This window comes from Glandiceps talaboti, chromosome 12, assembly GCF_964340395.1.
Source record: "Glandiceps talaboti chromosome 12, keGlaTala1.1, whole genome shotgun sequence".
NCBI classification, from domain to species: Eukaryota; Metazoa; Hemichordata; class Enteropneusta; family Spengelidae; genus Glandiceps; species Glandiceps talaboti.
The window spans coordinates 18924077-18945554 of record NC_135560.1 but is presented as its reverse complement, the minus strand read 5'-3'; the positions used below and the strand labels follow the sequence as shown (position 1 = coordinate 18945554).

The window sequence follows — 21478 nt, the reverse complement described above, 5'->3', positions numbered from 1 at the left end:
TCTGTAGTAGGAACAGTAAAAAAAAAAACATGGTAAGAATCTTAACTTCATATAATCACCTTCAGACAATGCTTTTAAAAAAGATTGTGTGTTGAGAATCCCTCCTGATGATTTTTCTTTATGGAGACATACACACAACCACACAATTCAACACTGCATCCATTCAGTTTTGGGACTTCATGACAGGGATATGTTGTACACTCCATATCATGACAATGTGGAACTGTCGAGGCTTTCCCATTCAGTCCACAAGCTATCCTGGAGTAACCCAGGCCCAGCAACATACTACCTGCAGGCTCCATGTGAGTATAATCATACCCAACTGTTTGAGTCACTCCAGGAGTTCTACATGCATGAAATTCACACTTGTCTTGTGAGTGAGACACAGCTGAGTGATACTGCCTACCCTTTGAGTATGTAGAACACTTACATGTACCTTGGTTTCAGTCAGTCACAGAAAAATCCCGTCTCCCATGGGATTCAAACCCACGACCTCCCAATTGCTAATATTCCTAACCTTATAAAGTAACTACATGTATGCAACAAGAAGCCAGTACTTTCAGACAATGTTTGTATGAACAAGATAAGTTGATAATGCTTGGATGATGTATTCCCACCATACACATCCTTTGTTGTGTAAACTCAAGAGTGTTCCCACATCCCAAACCATAGACCCTACATGATACCAAGCTGTATCAGCATACTGTGACAAAATGGGGTCCATTATTCATAGCAGCCATATTGCCTACATTTGTTAACTTCCTTTCTGCCTACATATTAATAATAAACACTGACAGTGCACCAGGCCATGATAAATAATTTAAGAGAATATTTCACAATGATTTACTTTCTGGGTTGTGGTAATTTCTGTTACAGTTTCTATATTAATTTGTTTCTGATATGTAAATACATGTAAATGACTGTGTGAATAGCAGAAGACTCATTACAATTATTACAAAATGATGTGATATTATTATGACATTAAATAATGGGTTGAACAATTACAACAAACAGAATACAATGGAATAAAGGTCCTGTTGTACAGAACACAAAAGAGCACTGAGACAGACACATTCATCTTTACTGTTGCCACACTGGACTAAAAAAGCAATGACAAATATCAACGTATTGTTAGGATAAACTAACATTGACTTGAACTATACACACACACATATACAGAATGGTGTGGGAATAATTTATATAACCATTATGAATTTTTAGAAAAATTATATTATAATGTTTGCAAGTCTGTTCTCTGTTTTTTAGCATTAAAATTCATAAAAATTCATAAATTAAAATGAAACCACAAATATCACCTTAATGATAATTTTGATGGTATACATATAGTACATACTCTGCCTGCTACACACAGGAATATTACATTTATGTTGCAAACACCACATAATTAGGACTATCAGAACTGACATTATATAAAATACTTTTGTTTTCAAATCGGTGATTAAAATGTCTGCAATTCAACCAAAGGGACTCGCACTGAGTCACACTTGATTTGTTAGATGAGTTGAGCTAACAGAGCTCCACCCAGTCAATTGAAAAAACACAATAATATCAATAATATATACTAATATACTTGTGAGAAATTTTAGTCAAACAAGATGAAAATCACAGATATACATGTATGCATGTGTTTAAAAGTGAAGACAGAAATGATATATTCATCCATGGCAAATGAAGACAAAAATAAAATGTCTAGATAAAAATATATTTCATTGCATGACCTTTGACATCAAATTTACATATAAATACTATTATTACAATAATATCTGTTATAAGCTGTCTCAATTGAAAGTGTAATGTACGTCAGCTGGTCTACATGTGATCTGTGTTCAACTTACTATTAACGGATTTTATAAGCAGGGATTGATAAGGGGTGAGATCAAGGTAGTTAAAAGTAGGATAAATAAGTAAACTGTTTTATTAGTTAGGCCTAAGATCCAGGACTCAAACTTTAATATAATTGACCAAAATTGATGATTCTTTCAGACAGTATAATCAATTTCAAATCAGTATGTATATATGAATTTATAATTGTAAAGTCTGTAAGTAGTGAGAAAAATGACCTTTTATTCACACTGCAATGTATTTTTAGTGCCATGCATTTACTATTTAGTACATGTATTTAGTATGTTAATATGTATAAAAAAGGTATCATAATTATATTGATGGTATCATGATCTTAATCATCAATATTGTATATTTCATTTTATAGCATATACCACACTCTGAAATGTACATGTACTTTACAAACTATCATAACTTTTATAGACTTTACTGAGGGTTTTAATACAACAACCAAGGTTCTAAGGCTTGTATTTCCCATATGCTACAATGTGAAGGGCTTCCAGTTACACCAACCAATATGCTACAAGATATAGTACATGTGTATTGTCAAGCACTGTACTTGAGGGAATATCCAATTTAAGTATAATTAAATCTTAAAACTGAACTTGAATGACTCTAAGTCTTCATTGTGACAGTTTTTCAAGGACACTGCATCCTTTCACACCCCACTGAGTCTTCTTTACTACAACTTCTAATGATACTAATAATATAAAGTACAATAATGTATGATTCCTCTATAAATAATCAACATTCATTTAATTTGTCATTTACTGATTTTAAGTAATTCCTACGTAAAATAATTCACATCAAGTCAGTAAAGTGTCTGAATGAGATGGGTGGTTTTGTTGAGCTATTCTATTGTTCTGTAGTCACAATAGTGGACCAGGTTTAAATTCTTGATACTTGGAAGACAGCCAAGGTACATTTAGTTTGAATAGCATACATGAAACACGACCTGGTCAACTGAACAATAACCTCACCAGGCTCATAACTCTCCTATTGTTATACTCCCAGCACACAAAACAGCACGACAAACAATTACTCAACAATAAATCTTTTACCATTTTTTGATAGAAATTCCACAGGAAAACATCATGAAAAGTAACTTCAAACATTACAAGTCGTTTCAAATAGCCATATTAGTGTCATTTACCGCCCCCGACTTCTGACTTGGCAATGTCGCAGAGCATCTTTGATATTGCCACTATTATACTAGCCAGTGTGTACTGTAACTGACGTAGCGTGTTTATACATGCACATGTTTCTCAACAATTATGGTGCTATTCACTTCTGTGACAGATTGTCAAACAACACGACTTTTTAAAGAATATTTTAGTGTAAGGTTAGAAGTAAGTTGTCAAGTCATTCTGCTCTATTGTTGGTATGAAAATGAGATGATGAGTACTAGTATCACCATGAGAACGTTTTTTATTCTTAATTAAAAGTATCATAAACTGACAGTTTTGACAAACTAAAAAAAATACAAAAGGTGACGTTTGTAGAATACAAATTGTATTTTTGACAATTTTGGATAAAACTATCACTGAGTATCAGTAACATAAATAGTCAAATTCTGTACTGGTTAATGACACATGTTGGGTACAAGGACATTGCCTTGGATAGTGGGTTGGCATACATACAATGTACATACATGTATGAGAGTAGTAAGGCCAAACAAAGAGAAATGAATTGGTTCTGGTCAGGACAGTCTGTCTAAAATGGTGGTGCGATGATGTGGAAATTTTTTTTTATTCTCAACAAACCTGTCACTCAGTCTGCTATTTATGACAGTTACTGTTCTTTTTATTTACTACTTTTATTTGCTTGTTCATGATTGGCAATTGTTGTCACTGAAGTAGGGAAGGTTATTTTTGTGTTTCCCCACAGATCTGCAGACTGCATGAGCTGGACAAAAACACAAAAAAGACCAACATGAGGGTACATTTGTATTTAAGTGCTGACCAGAAATAATTCTCTTTTTTTGTTTTAAAATGCAACATTTATGACCAATAAAAAACTGCAGTAGTGACAACTGTCAGAAGACATTTAAGGACAACTTTTGTTAGGATGAAATTGTAATTAGAATAATCAAATAAAACAATATCAAAAAGTCAAAACAGATACATCATATTCACTAATTATACTCTCTCTAAGGATACTGCAGCACAGCAACTATAATGTACTGCTTACTGTACAGAGTACACTTGTAGATACTGGATATGGCGAGACTTAGTTTTTCATTGTGTGAGGTTCAAATACCAGAAAGCTACATGAATACAGGTACTATTGTTAATGTGAAGACAAACTCAGGTATAGCAGGTAGATGAGGTATAACAATGCAACTACTGTATACGCAGCATGTAGTCGACTCGATATGGGTCAGGTCTAACCTACTTAAACACAATAATGTAGTATTACTCAAAAAGATTACCTGTATTAAATTCCAACTAAGAAATATATAGTACAGTACAATGTATGTTTAATTTAGCTTGGTATAATGGTAGTAAATTGATAATTATAATGTTTTAACTTTCACATAGTTTTTCTGTCTAGTCTGATTGGAATGATAATCCTACAGACAATTGCTGGTATCAATTCACATTGATGATTGTACGAGGTACGAACACAGCACTGAAGCATACCAAAGGTAGGTAACTTGGTTACAACCTAAATTCATTCATTGGAACACTTTACTTGACCATACATTTTACAATTGGAGCATTTTACTTCACAGTAATACATTTTCCTTCTTTGGGTATCAAAGCAAAATTTTTCATTTCCCTTTCTGATTTCATTGGGTTGAAGAAAGTCTGTCTTTGTGTTACAAAGTCTAACTTTACCTATTCATTTAATAGCTACATCATTATCAAGTACAACAACTACAAATGGTTTCACTTTTTGTTAGTTCTAGAGTTAATTTCAGAATTCTAAAAGCATGTTCAAGAGCTGATGTGTAATATAGTGGCTATAGGGTTAAATAGTAGCTGTACTGGCATTTCTGTCTGTTGAAGTGTTTGTTTTAATCTTCACTGAAAAATACTTTGATAACCCTGAATGATAAATTAGTCAGTCCGGCTGACAACTCTACTTCTAGCCTCCACTACAGTTGTATGAGTATACCGTAACAGCAGTTACCCAGTATTGTCGACTGTTTAGTAATAGTCTGTACAGACTGCAAGTATTCCAATCACGTTGCCAACAGACTTTCAATTTTACAAAAATGTACTATGTTCTTGAAATGTTCATCATTTTGAAAGCACCATGAATTGGTTATAATAACAAAATAGCTTACATCATGTCTTATTCTTGATTAAGTAGTAATGTATAATTTAGAAGAAGTGATAACTCATTGTTACTTTTTTAAATTTCCCAAACCATTGAAAGTTATTTGGAATTACTTTCCATGATTTGAAAATTACAAACTTTCTTCAGACAATGGTATGAAAAATAAATTTAATGTAATTTTGGTAGTGAATTTATGAAATGTGTGCATCTACATGCCTTATACTGACTCAGTACATACATTATATAAGTTCCATTGTTGCCTTGACTACAATAAATTCTGCTGTCCTTGATTCAAGGACAGACAATTAAAGCCACAAGGTCAACATAAACATTTAATTTGGGCACCTCTGTCACGTTGCTGATCCATTCTATCAAATCATAGACCCTCCCCACCCCTTGGTGGAGGGTCTATGATTAAATCTACATTTAATATCATCTAAATGTTAAGAATAATTAATAATAATAACTGAAAGTTTTCATATAGCACTTTCCCACACTGTGCTCTCAAGGTGTTTTAGAATTATTACCCCTGGCACACTCTGCAGCAAAACCAAACAGCCCTTTATAGTTCCTCAACTTCCTGGGGAACATACATTTCCATTGCAGCCTCTCTGAGTGCATAGAATTAAATCATTCACATTGCAACCTCTATCCTATCAGGTCCCCAATCATACAGCTGGGTTGCCTGGGGCACAAGCATAGTTCACCCCATCTTCTTGCCCAATGACACATTCAAAAACAAATGGTAGCCAGGAAGCTTGAACTGCAGCATCCAGATTCAAAACCAACCACTTTAACCATTCAACAATCATGACTCCATATGTGTTTTGTAAACGTGTTGCAAATAAAACTGGGGGTTCTTACATCTTATTTTTCTAAACATTGCACCAAATTTGAACAATTCATATCATTTCCCAACTAACATTTCTCACTCGTCAAACTTTCAGAAATAATAATGCCTTATGCCATTGGTGAAAACACCATGACTGGTAGCCTTCAGATAACAACACAAAGATTGTCAATACAGACATTCCAACCAAAACAGTTTGACTTCTCATTGGCAACCAATCAAAAGTTCTTACAGTTAGACATGCGAAGAATTCACCACTCACAGAAGCATCTGGATATGCAAGACTATAGTATCACATGACACACTTTTGATGTCACCTGTAGAAATTTAACAATACACTATCCCAAATCTAATATGGATAAGACTGAAATACATGTCATTTCATGAAATGTAAAAGATGTACTACATGTATATGACCTACCTTAAGTTAATGTGACCAATTGCAGGCCAATTATAAAACTAAGATTTGGACAAATAATTTCTGAAACAACTTTAAAATTGCACATTGCAAAATTTTGAATACCTGAGAATTCTTTAGTTATTAAATTCTAAAACCTATATTCAAATAATAGATTAAATAACAGGTATAAAATACATGATTCTGTTGGACTATTCTCCCTGTTTTAGTGCAGACTACTGTCCAATATTTTTAGTGATTTTGACACAATGCTCTTAACTATACAATGGGAAAGTTATTAAGTCCCTTGCTAGAGAGCAGTGACCCTGTGACCTATGCACTAAGTGACAACATTGTGAATGACTCAGGTCACAATGTTATTATCTCTGTGTATACCTGAACAATACCAAAACATTACAGCAAAATAAGGTGAGATATTTTTTTGAATAGCAAGTCCCTGCAAGTTACATTCTTTCTTTGGGACATGAAAAACTGCAATTTTATTGGAACTTTACCAAAAAAAACAGTTTTAACTTTCATTTCTCAGAAGTTATCTAGAATTAAACAATATACACTAACACTAATACAGTGTTATTTAAATTTTTCAGAATTGAGTAAAACGTTTACCAGGTGAATTTTAACATGAACATTGTTGCCAAGGGCCAAACAGGACTATCGTTGACTGTCTGAACTGGGATGCGCTAACACAGTGGTTCAGGAATTTCACAATTGAAACAATGCTATTGTTAGTTCATCATTAACATGTCTATAGGGTGCAAAACGTTACAAAATAATGCCTGGATCATGTTTTAATATCTAAACTGGTTGGTAAAAAGACATCCTTTTAAATAAAATACACTTTAATATATTGCAAAAATTATGTTTTCGTATGGAAAGATTAAGTAATATATAGTTGTTTGAGAAACGGGACATCCAGAACAGGGAACCCACTTGTTGGAATGTTTTCCGTTACTGGCGTTATACAGTAGAGGCATTTACAAATTTACGCAAGAATGGAAATATTGTTGAATCTGGTAAAATGATCATTATGTTCCCTGTAAAATCCTTGCTAATTAACGAATATATCTGACATCGTTAATTTTACTTTACTAGTACATCTCATAACGTTCGACTAATTTTAGCACAGTTGGATAGTGAGGGCTTAGGGAAGCGTTAGCGATAGCAACACCACTCACAAAATAATGCACAATAAATGTGTAACAAGGAAATATCCTCATTCTTACCTGTGTGTTGAACAAACGACTAATTGGCGTCAAAACTGGGTACTGGAATTATCGCTACCTATACAAATAACTGGACAACGCCCAAGCAGACATTACTCAGTGTTCGATTTCTCCCAGTGTTGGACTAGGTGAAACCAGCTGGTAAGCTTCTCTCGATCGTTGTGATCAGTTGGATAAAGCGATGTGGATTTTTCCTCTGTGTTTATAAACCTCTCCTGGCTACGCTAACAAAGATGGATGGTCTTTCCACCTATTGCTGTGGTTTCAATTAGACCTCCAATCGTAGTAAAAATAAGTATTGATCAACTTAAAAAGTCGAATGAGCCAAATAATACCAGATAGGTTTGTAAAACAACACAATGTATGTAAACGATCAGCGAGGTGACTCAAACCACTTTCACCTTTGATTGACAGTTAAAAGACACACCCACTTTCTACATCGCCCTCTAACGACGGAAATGGCCATTGCGTGGATTGCTTTAATACATAATTTAAATCATTTACATGTTGTTTTTTTAAATCTTGCAATAGTTTTAAACAAGAATTTATCCTACCAGACCATGCGTGCTTGTCGCTGAATGCACCTGCAACTGTTTGCCACCACCAAATTACACCGTATGTGGCGCTCTCACTTCCCATTCGTCATGTGACCATCCATTAGGTAGCTCAACATGGCGGACGAACCTCCACCCCTCTTCGATGAAGACAAACAAAATGAAAAACAAGAGGAGACAGACGATCTCTTTGGGCCCACATCGACGGTAAGAGTGCTCCGTTAATTACAGATTATTATATTTCTATTTTTAAATGACAAACCATCTTTTTATGGTGTCTGGGTATGCATAATTTCAGTGTGGTTGTAATAACTGGCTGGCACGATTCAACTTCTAGTTCCAGTACCACACTACGAGGGAACGTGGTGTATCATTTTAGTAGCGGTAATTATTTTGAAGTTGTTGTACACAATTACGACGAAGAAGATTCCTTTGTAGGAATATGAACTGACGATGGTAAATAATTAAAATGACAATAGCGCCATTGTGTTAGAATGTGTTCGTGTTTGGTCTTATGCTTTATATTTACATTGTGTGTATGATGTTGCGTTGGCAAATTCAGTGGGAGGGGCCCAATGGTTTCCATCCTGTTATACCGGCATCGGGAGATTTTTGAAAATATTTCGCAAATTTAACATATTACAGAGGAGAAAATTGTTACAATTGCATATACCACATTACGAGACCAATAAATACAAATCCAAGGTCATTGCCTAAAACGAAATCTTTAGTTATTTAATGCCATCGCAATCGAATTTGACTTCCTTTTCATGTGGTTAATTTCTGTAAATCTAGTTGAGGGAGGTGATTTTATATAATACGTATTTTTTTATCTGCTAGGAACAACAGGAAGAACCTGAACCAGCACCAGCCCAAGAGGAAGCAAAGAGTGATGATCCATTTGCAGGTTAGTATTCCTGTCGGCATTAAAGAATATACTAATAAATAGCAAAAAATATGTCCAAGGCAGTGTAAGCTCTGTAATCTTTATTGGTGCAATTTGTACACAAACGTAGACATATATGAGTGTGTGTGTGTGTGTGTGTGTGTGTGTGTGTGGCTGTCTGTCTGTCTCTGTCTGCACACACTGTATTCATATATCATGTCTACATACATAGATTATATTGTACCATCTCTTGAAGTAAAAAGAAATATGTATTCTCTTACTGAGTCATAATCACTTCAATGGTTCAAGCCACCAAACACTAATGGGTTCTGTCATTGCCAGTAATGATGTAACATTTCAATACTTTAACCCAAATTGTACTTTTTGCCATCTTTATCAGAAGAATTCAATTGTGATTGTAGGATATAGTACTGTACACAATGTTGTTAATGTTATTGTAAAGTTCTTTGGAATTGAAAATTATTCATCAGACCAGCCACAATGATAGTAAATCTTGTGTACAGTGACACCATGTAGTATAGCTGTAACAGTTTTGTTCTCTGTTTTGGACATGAACCCACAAACAAATAAGTTGCAGGGAATTTCTCAATACCACACAACTTTTCTGTTTGATACAACCATGCAGAAAGTCAAACCAATAAAACACTTTAAGATAGCGAGATTGAATGAGTACAGTTTCTTGCTACATTTTGTCTAAGTGAAATGAACTACACATGCCACCATACAAACATCAAATGAACACCGCCGCAAAGGACATTTTATACACCCTTCATCGAATGTTTGATACCAAGATAAACATTGACACCCCAGTGTCTGCATAGAGTTGCAATACATTTAAATGGTTTATTTCATTTAGACTAAATGTAGCAAAAAATTCAATCTTGTAGTTGCTATTGAAGTGTGGCATATGCAGTTTCCTATTGGTTTCATCGTAGTTGTATCAAACAGAAAAGCTGCACAGTATTTTGAAATTCACTGTATGAAATACCTGTCACAGATTTCATTCTCTCTAATATAGCAATGCTGTGTGGCAAACTTCTGACCTGCCAATAGTCTACTCAACTAGCAATTGCAGTTTGATATTCTTCCATTGAAATAATTATTATTTGACTTTCTTATAATCATCAAATTGAAATTTGTCAAAAAAGAGAAAGGATATTATCCAAGTTTATCACTTTTTCCCCAAGAAATTATGAGGTAAAATTAATAACTTGTAATCCCAGACTGATTTTGTGATATAGATCAAATCTCTCTGAGTTCCCCAGTCATTCTCAATATATATGCCAACATAGAGTACACAGGTGAAAATTGTCAGTTTATCTTTCAGTCACCACGGATTCCAAACCTTAGCAAGAATGTTGCTTGAGAGAATTTCTATATTCTTATTAATTTTTAACTCACCAACTCCATCCATCAATATATTATAGAGTGTGTGGGATATTGAATACCTCCCACACAATAACATAATCCAAAGAAAATGGTAAATGACTTGAGACTTGAGAATACATACATCAAAAATGGTACATTACAGCCTGTAAATTGTAACAAAAGCTGCATGTGTTGCCCCTGATTTTTAGCATTAAGGTGTCTGGGGACTTATCTCGTTGAGTTGGTCGACTGTGACATTGGTGTAATAGAGCCAGATCACATAAATTACTAGAATAATGGTTAACCTGTCTGGTATGATTTCAGGAGAACATAGACTAATTAACATAACAATGCATTACTGATTTATGCAAATTTTCCATGACCATAGCATAGGATTCTTTTTTCATGGAAAACAAAGAAGTACATCATCCATGTGATTATAATTAGTTATTACACGATGTGAACATTATTGTTTTACTGGTGTAATTACATGATATATGATCATCATGGTTTGTTGGTGGTCGAGTGGTTATCTTGTGTCTCTTTCTACTGCAGCCTGGGTTCGAACTTTGGTTTTAATGAAAATTCAGCTCTATGTATGAAGGGTAATGTTCAGTTTGACCCTGTTGAACAATGCAGGTTTTCTATGGATAGTCCAGTTTCACCCTGCTTTTCAACACTAGGGTATTAGGATGCTGCTCAGTGTTGCAACCATTGAACAAATTTCCAAATTTATTTTGACATATAAACATTATTATTATTATTATTATTATTATTGTTCTACAGGTGTAGGAGAAGATGTTCCTCTAGATGATGATCCACCAGAGGAAGAAAAGTCTGAACCACAACAAGAGCCAGAGCTGGAACCCAGTCAACCTGAGCCAGAACCAGAGCTGGAACCAGAACCAGAACCAGAACCAGAACCAGAACCAGAACCTGCAGTAACAGCTCCTGCTAGTGTTGCAGTGTCACAACCAGCTGATACAAAGACAAAAGAAGAGGTTAGTTGGGTCATGTGAGGGCCTCCCATATGTAAAATTTATTTATGTGTATTCATAGGCAAAAGAAATGTTTTGGATTATTTGTATTTAATATTTACAATTTGTATGTATTATTTCTGTTTGTCAAAATATATCTGAAATGTTCACTTTCACTTGTTAGCTTGGTAGAACATAATTGTTTTCATGGTGTTGTTTCTCTCCAAGTTAGTATCTGTTTGCTAAAATATATATGAAATGTTCACTCTCACTTTTTAACTTGGTTGAACATAATTTTTTTTACATGGTATTGTTTCTCTTCAGCAAATCAATTGAATTTATCAAACATGTGTACAAAATATGTACTTTTGCTGTGACTTACATTAACTCTGATGAACTCAATATATCCATTTGGATTTCAAGTTTCAGGTTTTAGTTTTACCCAATAGAGTTGTACCTGTAAGCTAAGTCCAAACAATTATTGTCAACTACACATTTCAGACAAGAATATTGTGATGAAAATTGAAAATTCATTTAGAAAAGGTGGCATTTGCATGTGCTAGTGAAACTATTTACAACCCTGCACTGAATCAATCTAGCTTTCACAGATGATCAGATAATGATAGGATAATTATTGGGAGCAAGACAGTATAGAACAGTGGGTACTCATTGCAGACAATCAGATTAAAGGGGAATGCCACTCCAGGAAATAGAGATGTTTTCAGAAACTGGGGGTTCTGGAGAGTTATGTTATCATTTTATAGCACCTACAATTACTTGCATAAAGTTGCAATTTCAGGGAAATCAAGTTGATCTTGTGTCTTTGTAGGGTATCTGTACTCTAGGTCACATTGCCTCATGGGAGTCAGCAGAAATTATTATTCGTGCTTGAACAATGAATATTCATGAGAGATGTTTTACACTGAAGGGAATAAGCTCTTATGTGTCATGAATATTACATGTGCCATCAGACCACTGTTCCACACACTCTCGCCTCTGATTAATTTACCCAATCAGTGGTGACAGTGATCCAAGTTGGTCAGTAATTGACATTTTCATTAATTCCTAAAACCATATATACTCGAATCTGATCATTTCCAATGACTTGGCTGATCTAATTTTTAGTGATCTAACTTTTGACTGTATGTTATTATTTTACCCTCTTCAATTACAGGTTGAGGAGGAAGAAAGTGGAGATAAGTTAGAGTTAGAAATTATAGTTACAGAACCACAAAAGAAAGGTAAACACCCATCATGTCATTTTGTATGTACTAAACACAGTCCAATCATTTCTAAATTAATGTGTTTGATGCTACTGTTTTAAAAAGCATTTACAAACTTGTATATAACAGTGGAGAAAATATAGTCCGATCGATTCTACTTCATAGAAATTTAACAAGAAATTTGAAAGATCCAGAATAAAAAGCCTATCCCGATAGATATACCCACATGTGATCCTTCATCATTTGCACTGCAAATCAAAACAGTTTATCCACATACCGAAACCTTCAATTCAGTCAGTGTGCATATCCCACAAGCCAAAAAAACTAACTTTTATTTTATTACTGCAACTTGAATATACTGTATTGTCTTTACAGGTGATGGTATCAAGGCATATATGGCATATAAAGTTACAACTAGAGTAAGTACAAATTAGTGAACATTTCATTCCAAAACATTCTAATATACCGATAGTACCTCTACCTAACCCTCAACGCCCAAAATAAGAATGGTATGATCCAGCACCAAAGATCAAAACTGCATGATTGTAGTTTTAACATGAAAATTTCCTCTCAAAGAGTTAACAATGTTGTTTTGAAACTAAACCCACGTTGTTGCTGACATCTCAAACTTTGTGTCATGATCTTAGAAGAACAAAAAGGACTTGACACTTGCAATTTATAATTTATGCTTTACTGACTTGCAGACAACTATACCAATTTTCAAGAAGCCAGAGTTTTCTGTGTGGAGGCGATTTAGTGATTTCCTTGGTCTTCATGAGAAACTAGGTACAAAACATACACATGTTGGACGGATTGTACCACCAGCACCAGAGAAGAGTGTCATAGGTAAGTTTGTCTTTGTTGAAAAGAGGTCATTGCCAGATTTTACCCTTGGAACTGTTGTGCCATTTACATACCATAACTTTCACACAGAATCTTCTCAATATTCTTGTAACATTACTAAATGATTTGTGTGCAAGGCAAAATTTATGTTCCTTCATGATCAGCTTACAACACACACCATCAATTGTGAACTCAAGATTTGTTTGTAACATACACACACACACACACACACAGATATGTGTTTTTACCTTACGTGCAGTCAATTATACCAGTAGGTTGTTGATACAGACCTAAATTCAAGTTTCTTGATGTATGTTTTCTATATTTTGTGCATATTTCAGGTATGACCCAGGTCAAGGTATCTAAGGAAGACTCAGGGTCTATGGAGTTTGTTGAGAAGCGAAGGGCTTCTTTAGAAAGATACTTAAACCGTACAGCTGCACATCCAATGTTGAGAGAGGATCCTGATTTCAGAGATTTCTTAGAACGGGACGAGGTACAAATACATGTATTCTGATGTACTAAAACAAATGAGAACATTTTTGTCGGAAACTTGTTTTCACTTCTGTCATACAAGAAGAAAAATATGGAAATGTATGTCTTTTGTGATGATACACAAGACTTCGCGAAACAGTTACAACTAAACAAAAATTGTTCAATGTTCTTATAGGTAAAACTTAGTCTTCAGTTTTACCACTAGTGATTTGTATATAGTTGTATATGTATACAAAATCATATCAACTTTTACAGGTGATTGAAAGTGAAATCTTCACCAAGAGATTTGTACAGGTGATGAAAAATAATGTTGTTTGGAGTTAAGTTATTATCAAGGGGGAATAAGAATTAACCATGTTAGTCAATCTTATGTGACAACTACAGACCAAGTATACAAAACTGTTCATAGTGACCTTTGACCTTCATTCTTATTCCTGTGTGTAGTTACCCAGAGCTACTGGTACATCAGCTGTTAGTGGTGCTGGTGTTATGAGGCTATTCAACAAAGTTACTGATACAGTCAATAAGATGACAACCAAAATGAATGAGTCTGATCAAGTAAGTTGTTGAGATACATGTTCTCTGTCTCTTGAAAACTAGTGTTTTATCTATGTTATGTCGACCTGATAACAGTTATTGTTTGTCAAGGCACTGGATTAAAAATTGCAGTTATTCTTGCCGAGATACTGTAGTAATGCAAAGATGAATGTTGTCAAATTTGTTATTGTCTGGTGCTTCCCTACTGCATCTTCATTTGAGTTATTTGTTGTAAGACAAGGCTGCAAATTCAGGCAACTGAAACAACTACTGGGGAAAGGTGAATGATCATACCTTGTAATAGTGAAGTTTCCTAGATTTGAAATAAATTCATGATAACTTAGTTCAAGTATGTAGCTTTCAATCTGGCACCAAATAACTTGCACCATTGCTAGCAGTAGCTGTAAGTCTGGAACCAAATAACTTGAACCATTACCAGCAGTTGTCATAACAGAAGGACCCGCTGTATGTCATGACCTATATGCACAGTTTCCTTTAAAGGTCACATGTTATATGATATTTGTGTATTCCCTACACTTTACTTAAGAAACTCCCTGTAAAACCTAACATTTTATGTTAATCCGTAAAAGCCCAGTTTGGATTAGGATAGAAATTTAGGCATGAAAAATAGTTATCTGACAAAGCTGTTGAAAATGTCAGTCCACAACAAATGAATGATCGTATTTAATCCATATGACTTCACTGATAAGGTAACAGTAATGTGAGAACCTGGGATTGAACCGTCAATCGTGTCTCAATTTTGATTACAAATTCTTTCTTTTGATGCAGATTCATTTTCTTTGACAATATCGTTGCTTACATGTTGTTGTCCAAATTTTCTTTTACTAGTGGTTTGAAGATAAACATCAACAGATTGACAGTCTTGACCAACAATTAAAGAAACTGCATTCCAGTGTAGAAGCACTTGTGGCTCATAGAAAAGGTAAGTGTGAATCTTTGGTTGTAGTACTGTTTTAGAAGGTGGTGAAAATCCTGATAGACTCTCCCCTCAAACTAGACTAAGATAAGTTGTGTTGTTCAAGTCCTATCAGTATCAGGCTTCACTTAGACTGTAAGACATGTCATGTTGTTCAGCCCTATCAGGCTTCTTAACCATGACTGTACTAATCTGCCCAATATACAGACTAGTAGTACAGACGTGAGTGCTGGCTGATAGCGTGACATGGATGTCGTATCTTACAGACTAGTAGTACAGACGTGAGTGCTGGCTGATAGCGTAGCACGATTGTCGTATGTTACAGACTACCCTCAAACGTATTCTCATTGCTTCCCGATCTCAAATTAGCACAGTGAATGTAAAATACCAACAGGTGTTTGTTTAAATCTGTAGTTATGGCAAAGAACTTGGTTATCGGCAATTGCAAATATGACATCTGTTTGTAATGCAATGGTGAGTAAAATTTGCAATTCATGCTCAAAAAGAACTGAAAACAAACATTCTTGAAAAGTTTATTTGTTATTGTTTTCAGATTTAAGTCTTGCTACTGCTTCATTTGCAAAGAGTGCCGCTACATTAGGCAACACAGAAGAACACACAGGATTATCCCGGGCTTTAGCACAGCTTGCTGAGGTAGAGGAGAAGATAGATCAACTCCATCAAGACCAAGCTAACACAGACTTCTATGTCCTATCAGAATTGTTGAAAGATTATATCGGCCTTATAAGTTCCATAAGGGTTAGTATAGCAGTTTTTACTATGTCCTGTTTTGACTCTAACTGGTTGATTGATAGATTCATAAGCCCCACAAGGATTAGTTCTGTCATATTGTGTCCACAGGCAAAGATGCCTGAAGGCCTTAATAATAGTTGATTTCACCTTCATTTAAAAGTGACAGAACTTGATAAACATAAAAATGTCATCCTTTCGTATTCAAATTTCAAACAATTTTATAAAATTGCTGGGGAGAACACAATATTGGCTGTAACTAGACAAATATTAACGTAACGATATGTAGGAAGCAATATTTTGCTTACAGTACTGAGTAGGGAATTTCACTTTGAATCTTTCTCTCAATCATTATTATAGAAATTGCCTTTAAAATGACTTGTCAATCAAAACTTAGTGTAAAGTGGGATTTATTTGGTTTCCAAACAGGAAGTTTTCCGTGAGCGTGAAAAGATGTACCACACTTGGCAGAATGCACAAGCAAATTTAGCCAAGAAACGAGAACAAGAGGTCAAATTCCAAGCAAGTGGGAAACAAGACAAAGTTCATCAAGTCAAGGAAGAAATCAAAGAGGTTAGTAGTACTACTAACTTTCACTATTTATTACTCAATCAAATGAACGTTTTGGTCCATCTACTACGGATCTTGATAACACAATGATTTAATTATTAATGTCTCTCCAATTTGACATCATTTGGAAACCTCTTACAATCATGTCGTCAAACCAGTGTATATTATCAATACCCTTACTAATGCAAGTTTCCTTCTGCTTTTTCATTTTCTGTGGTAATAACAAAGGTAGTCAAATATATACTGTGGTACTGTTTTTCTATTTCCTCACATTGTAAAGAGGACAAAACTTCATTATTTTATCTTTACAGTGGGAACACAAAGTTGAAAAAGGCCAAGAAGAATTTGATAAAATTTCCAAAACAATTCGAAAGGAGATTGATCGATTTGAGGTGAGTTTACTGTGATGTTTTACTAAGAATTCACCGTAGATTTTATAGAAAGTAATTAGCAAGTCCTTGAAGCAACCCTTTTGTTCCAAATACAAAATCACATTTTTTTTCTATTTTCTGACTTTTTTGTACACCAACAAAAGTCAACAATGTAAAATTGAGACTTGTAAATATGTTATAAAATGTAACCTAAGGAATGTTTTTCTGTGTTGTTTTTTTCAGAAAAATCGTGTGCGTGATTTCCGCTCTGTCATTATTAAATATTTGGAAAGTATAATGGATTCACAACAACAGGTAACTAGGGTTTAAAGTGATATATATGTGACTGAAATTGAGAGTTTTACCTTTGATATTACAGACATCGTGATTTACAGAGTATTATTGTGAAAAGCTGTGATTGAATCATGGGCCTTTAAAGGGAAAAGAAAGACAAAGCAGATTGTATCTTAACTATCTTCATCATAGTATGAGCATTGATAAAGAGGTGTAAAACTCCCAACTTTGTTCATTTCCCATAATACCTTGCCTCATTGTACAGCCGACCTCTTCTAAGCCTGATTTCAATGCCAATTTTCAAAACTCTATTCATGAGAGTTTGCGCATTACACTCTCATTATGAGAGGTTGCACATTACAGTCTTGGTAAAAATGACTATTCTTGGTGAAATGCAGCTAAGATAAAAGGAACATTGCCTTTGTTCCCCTATTTACATTGGCTGTCTCTTCTATTTATACTGATTTCTGTCATCTTATATTTACAGGTTATAAAGTACTGGGAAGGATTCCTACCAGAAGCAAAAGCAATAGCATGAAGAAACACCACAAGATGCTATTATAGAACTTTTATTTTTTGATTTCATACCTTAAAGATGCGTGGCCATATCAAATGAAGTCTTAATTGCAGTTTTGAAGAAATGATTTTTGTATCATATCAGTTTTGATTTCAGCAAATGTCATGAAAATCTAATTACAAAGTGTGAAATAAGATCTAATTAAGTTGGAAAATTACAAGAAATGTATCAGTGCTAATTGTAATGTATTATGTTATAGATGCCACATATTTAGAGCCGTCTGCAAAGATTGTTTCTTCACAACATTTCATTATTTGTATACCGCCACAGTGGTTGTAACTTTTAGTATATTTTGTCAGAGAAAAATCAAACTCCGACTGGACAGAAAAGTGCTATTCTCCTAAACTGTTTTTTAGCTTGTCAATATGTGACAAAGAAGTGGGGTATTTGTTTATTAGTGCCAATGTTTTTTCATGTTTGAATCACTTTTACAATTTAATGATGTAAAATCTACCCTGTTGATGATCTTTTGACAATTACATATAAAATTACAATGTAGTATGAAGTAGATGACTTTGTGAGAATTTTTTAACAGCTACAATAGTAACCCTTGAATTAAAGTTTGAACTAGAGATGGTGAAAACAAAATACATATACATTATGCACACTTAAATTACTATAGGTACAAGTTGTAATCAATATCGCATGATATGACAGGTGATTAAGTATACATAATGAGGTTTGGTAAACTGAATTTTGTTTTTAATTGTTTGGTGACTAAAAAATTAAGTCATTGTGTCATGTTTATATTGTCTATGAATTTCTGGTGACAGCTTTCTTGGTTCGGTAGACATGATTTAATCTGTAATATACCAACATACCATGCCATGCATAGTATCAGATAGCACTCACTAGGGATTTGCCAATGCATGAGGGCACCCCTTCGCAGCTACCTTACAGACTAGACAGGAGTCATGATTTATCAGTAATTTGAGCCAAATTGAAATAGAAATATCTCAAAATGAAACAAATTACCAATTAAACTGATAAAATTACATACTGAGATGATCTGATTACTTGTTCCTCTGTAATTCTTTGGTGATGTAACAGAATATACCTAAAGTTACATCTACTGTGGCCATGAAGAGTTTTTAGTCCTACCAATTTACATACTGACACTTAGTACGGATGGAAACCCCACTGGAGTAAACAAGGGAATGACGTCAAGTAAAAGTACATATACCTAATCAGCCACAATGTTTGTGCGCAAGCTTGACAAGACAGCATCTTATTTTGATATGCTCATATACATAGGTGATATTGTATGTAAATGGAACAAAAAAAATCCAAATTTTATGGAAAAAAGGTAGATATAGCAGAATTGATGATGAATATAATTAAATATGTCCACTCTATATGTTTAATGTATAGACTTGCAATGTAGATTCTCCACAGCTTACCATTTACCCAGGTACACACCAAGGCATGTAGTGTGTTTTCAAACTAGTTTGTAGATGTATCTGTTTTTCTGACATCACAGTCAACAGTGTTACTACAAAGTATTCGTCAGACAGGGTCTTCCTTGTCTCTAAGGCTCTCAGTAAAGATTTACTTATAGAAGAGACAAACTTTCAAAATGTGTTGTGTCTTTATTTTGATAATAGTAGTGATATGGTTGACCAGATTGCAGTCAGTGAGGTGCACGAACAGGTCGACCCTAGTAAGTTTTGTTACAGCTGATGAGGTACATACAAAAACAGTAGCTCCTAGCTAAGTCACAGCTGATGAGGTTCGTACAAAGACAGTAGACCCTAGCCAAATCACAGGTGATGAGGTTCATACAAAGACAGTAGACCCTAGCCAAATCACAGGTGATGAGGTATATACAAAGATAGTAGACCCTAGCCAAATCACAGGTGATGAGGTACATACAAAAACAGTAGACCCTAGCTAAGTCGCAGCTGATGATGTTCACACAAAAACAGTAGACCCTAGCCAAGTCACAGGTGATGAGGTACATACAAAAACAGACCCTAGCGAAGTCACAGGTGATGAGGTACATACAAAAACAGTAGACCCTAGCCAAATCTCTGGTGATGAGGTACATACAAAAACAGTAGACCCTAGCCAAGTCACAGGTGATGAGGTACATACAAAAACAGTAGACCCTAGCCAAGTCACAGGTGATGAGGTACATACAAAGACAGTAGACCCTAGCCAAGTCACAGGTGATGAGGTACATACAAAAACAGTAGACCCTAGCCAAGTCACAGGTGATGAGGTACATACAAAAACAGTAGACCCTAGCCAAGTCACAGGTGATGAGGTACATACAAAGACAGTAGACCCTAGCCAAGTCACAGGTGATGAGGTACATACAAAAACAGTAGACCCTAGCCAAGTCACAGTGATGAGGTACATACAAAAACAGTAGACACTAGCTAAGTCACAGGTGATGAGGTACATACAAAGACAGTAGACCCTAGCCAGAAAAGATGTGGTCTGAGATATGACATTTGTGCCACACTATCAGGTATCACTCGCTTCTGTACTACTATGGGTCTGTCTGCAAGATCAAAAGATTTGGCCCCACCTTGAACATGTGATTAGAAGTTCAAACAGATTACTATGTAGATTACAATTAGACAGGCAAAAAAGTTTCTGCTTCTGATCCTAAGAAATTGATAGTTGTTATGATGACTTATCAATTGTTTGTACTCCATAAAATACCAGACTTCAATTTGGCCAGAAACTTATGTTTACTCCTTACATAATATTAGATGGTTGATCATGTAAATCAACATTGAAAGACTGACGTAATGGTCATTTGACACCTTGTGCAGCAACTATCGGTATATTTGATTGGTCGCAACCAAATCTGGTTGCACTTTACAGGATATTTGGTAGTTTAGTACAGTTGTGGTTTAGAAGCCTGGTAGGGCTGAACAATGTAGAGGTGATGAGGTTCAAATTGGTTTATCAGGACAGAGTGAAATGGAATCATTCAGGACAATTGAACAGAGCATTTTTGGAAAATAGACAATTGCAAAATAACGTGTGTTTTATATAATTATTTTATAAGAAATATTCTTTCAAAAATTTAATTTGTTGAAGTGAGTCACTGCCTTCTAGTAAAAACACATCACTTTATAGTATTAATATATGCAGTGTGTGTATGCATGTGGTTCACTCAATTTACAAATGTACCATGTCAGATAGGGGGTATTAATTATTTTTAGCAAAATGAAGGGGGGTTCATTACTGATCCCCCCGACCGTAAATCATGACGACTCCTCGACTCCTTTAGTATTTTACATGATTTTGAATGGAGAGAGTGAATACATTTTTATGTGAAAGGGAAAAGGATGAAGAAAAGAGGAAAATTAAAGTTTAGATCATATGATCGAAACCCTCTATGATTTATGGTAAGGTTTTCAAGGACTTTGGATTTGTTGTTGTTTATAAGTAAATATTTAGTATGACGCATGTGACCGTG

At 34.7% G+C, this 21478-nt stretch overlaps 1 protein-coding gene across 1 annotated transcript; it reads left to right on the top strand.

The window, feature by feature from the left end:
- Positions 1-8278: 8278 nt before the first annotated feature.
- LOC144443304 (sorting nexin-2-like) lies at positions 8279-19601 on the top strand. Its single transcript, XM_078132742.1, has 14 exons — positions 8279-8400; positions 9034-9100; positions 11255-11469; positions 12620-12686; positions 13044-13087; positions 13373-13514; positions 13853-14007; positions 14451-14564; positions 15393-15486; positions 16034-16239; positions 16660-16803; positions 17112-17192; positions 17415-17486; positions 17953-19601. Exons 1-14 carry the CDS (start codon positions 8311-8313, stop codon positions 18001-18003), a joined length of 1542 nt encoding a protein of 513 aa, XP_077988868.1. The 5' UTR covers positions 8279-8310; the 3' UTR covers positions 18004-19601.
- Positions 19602-21478: the final 1877 nt, after the last annotated feature.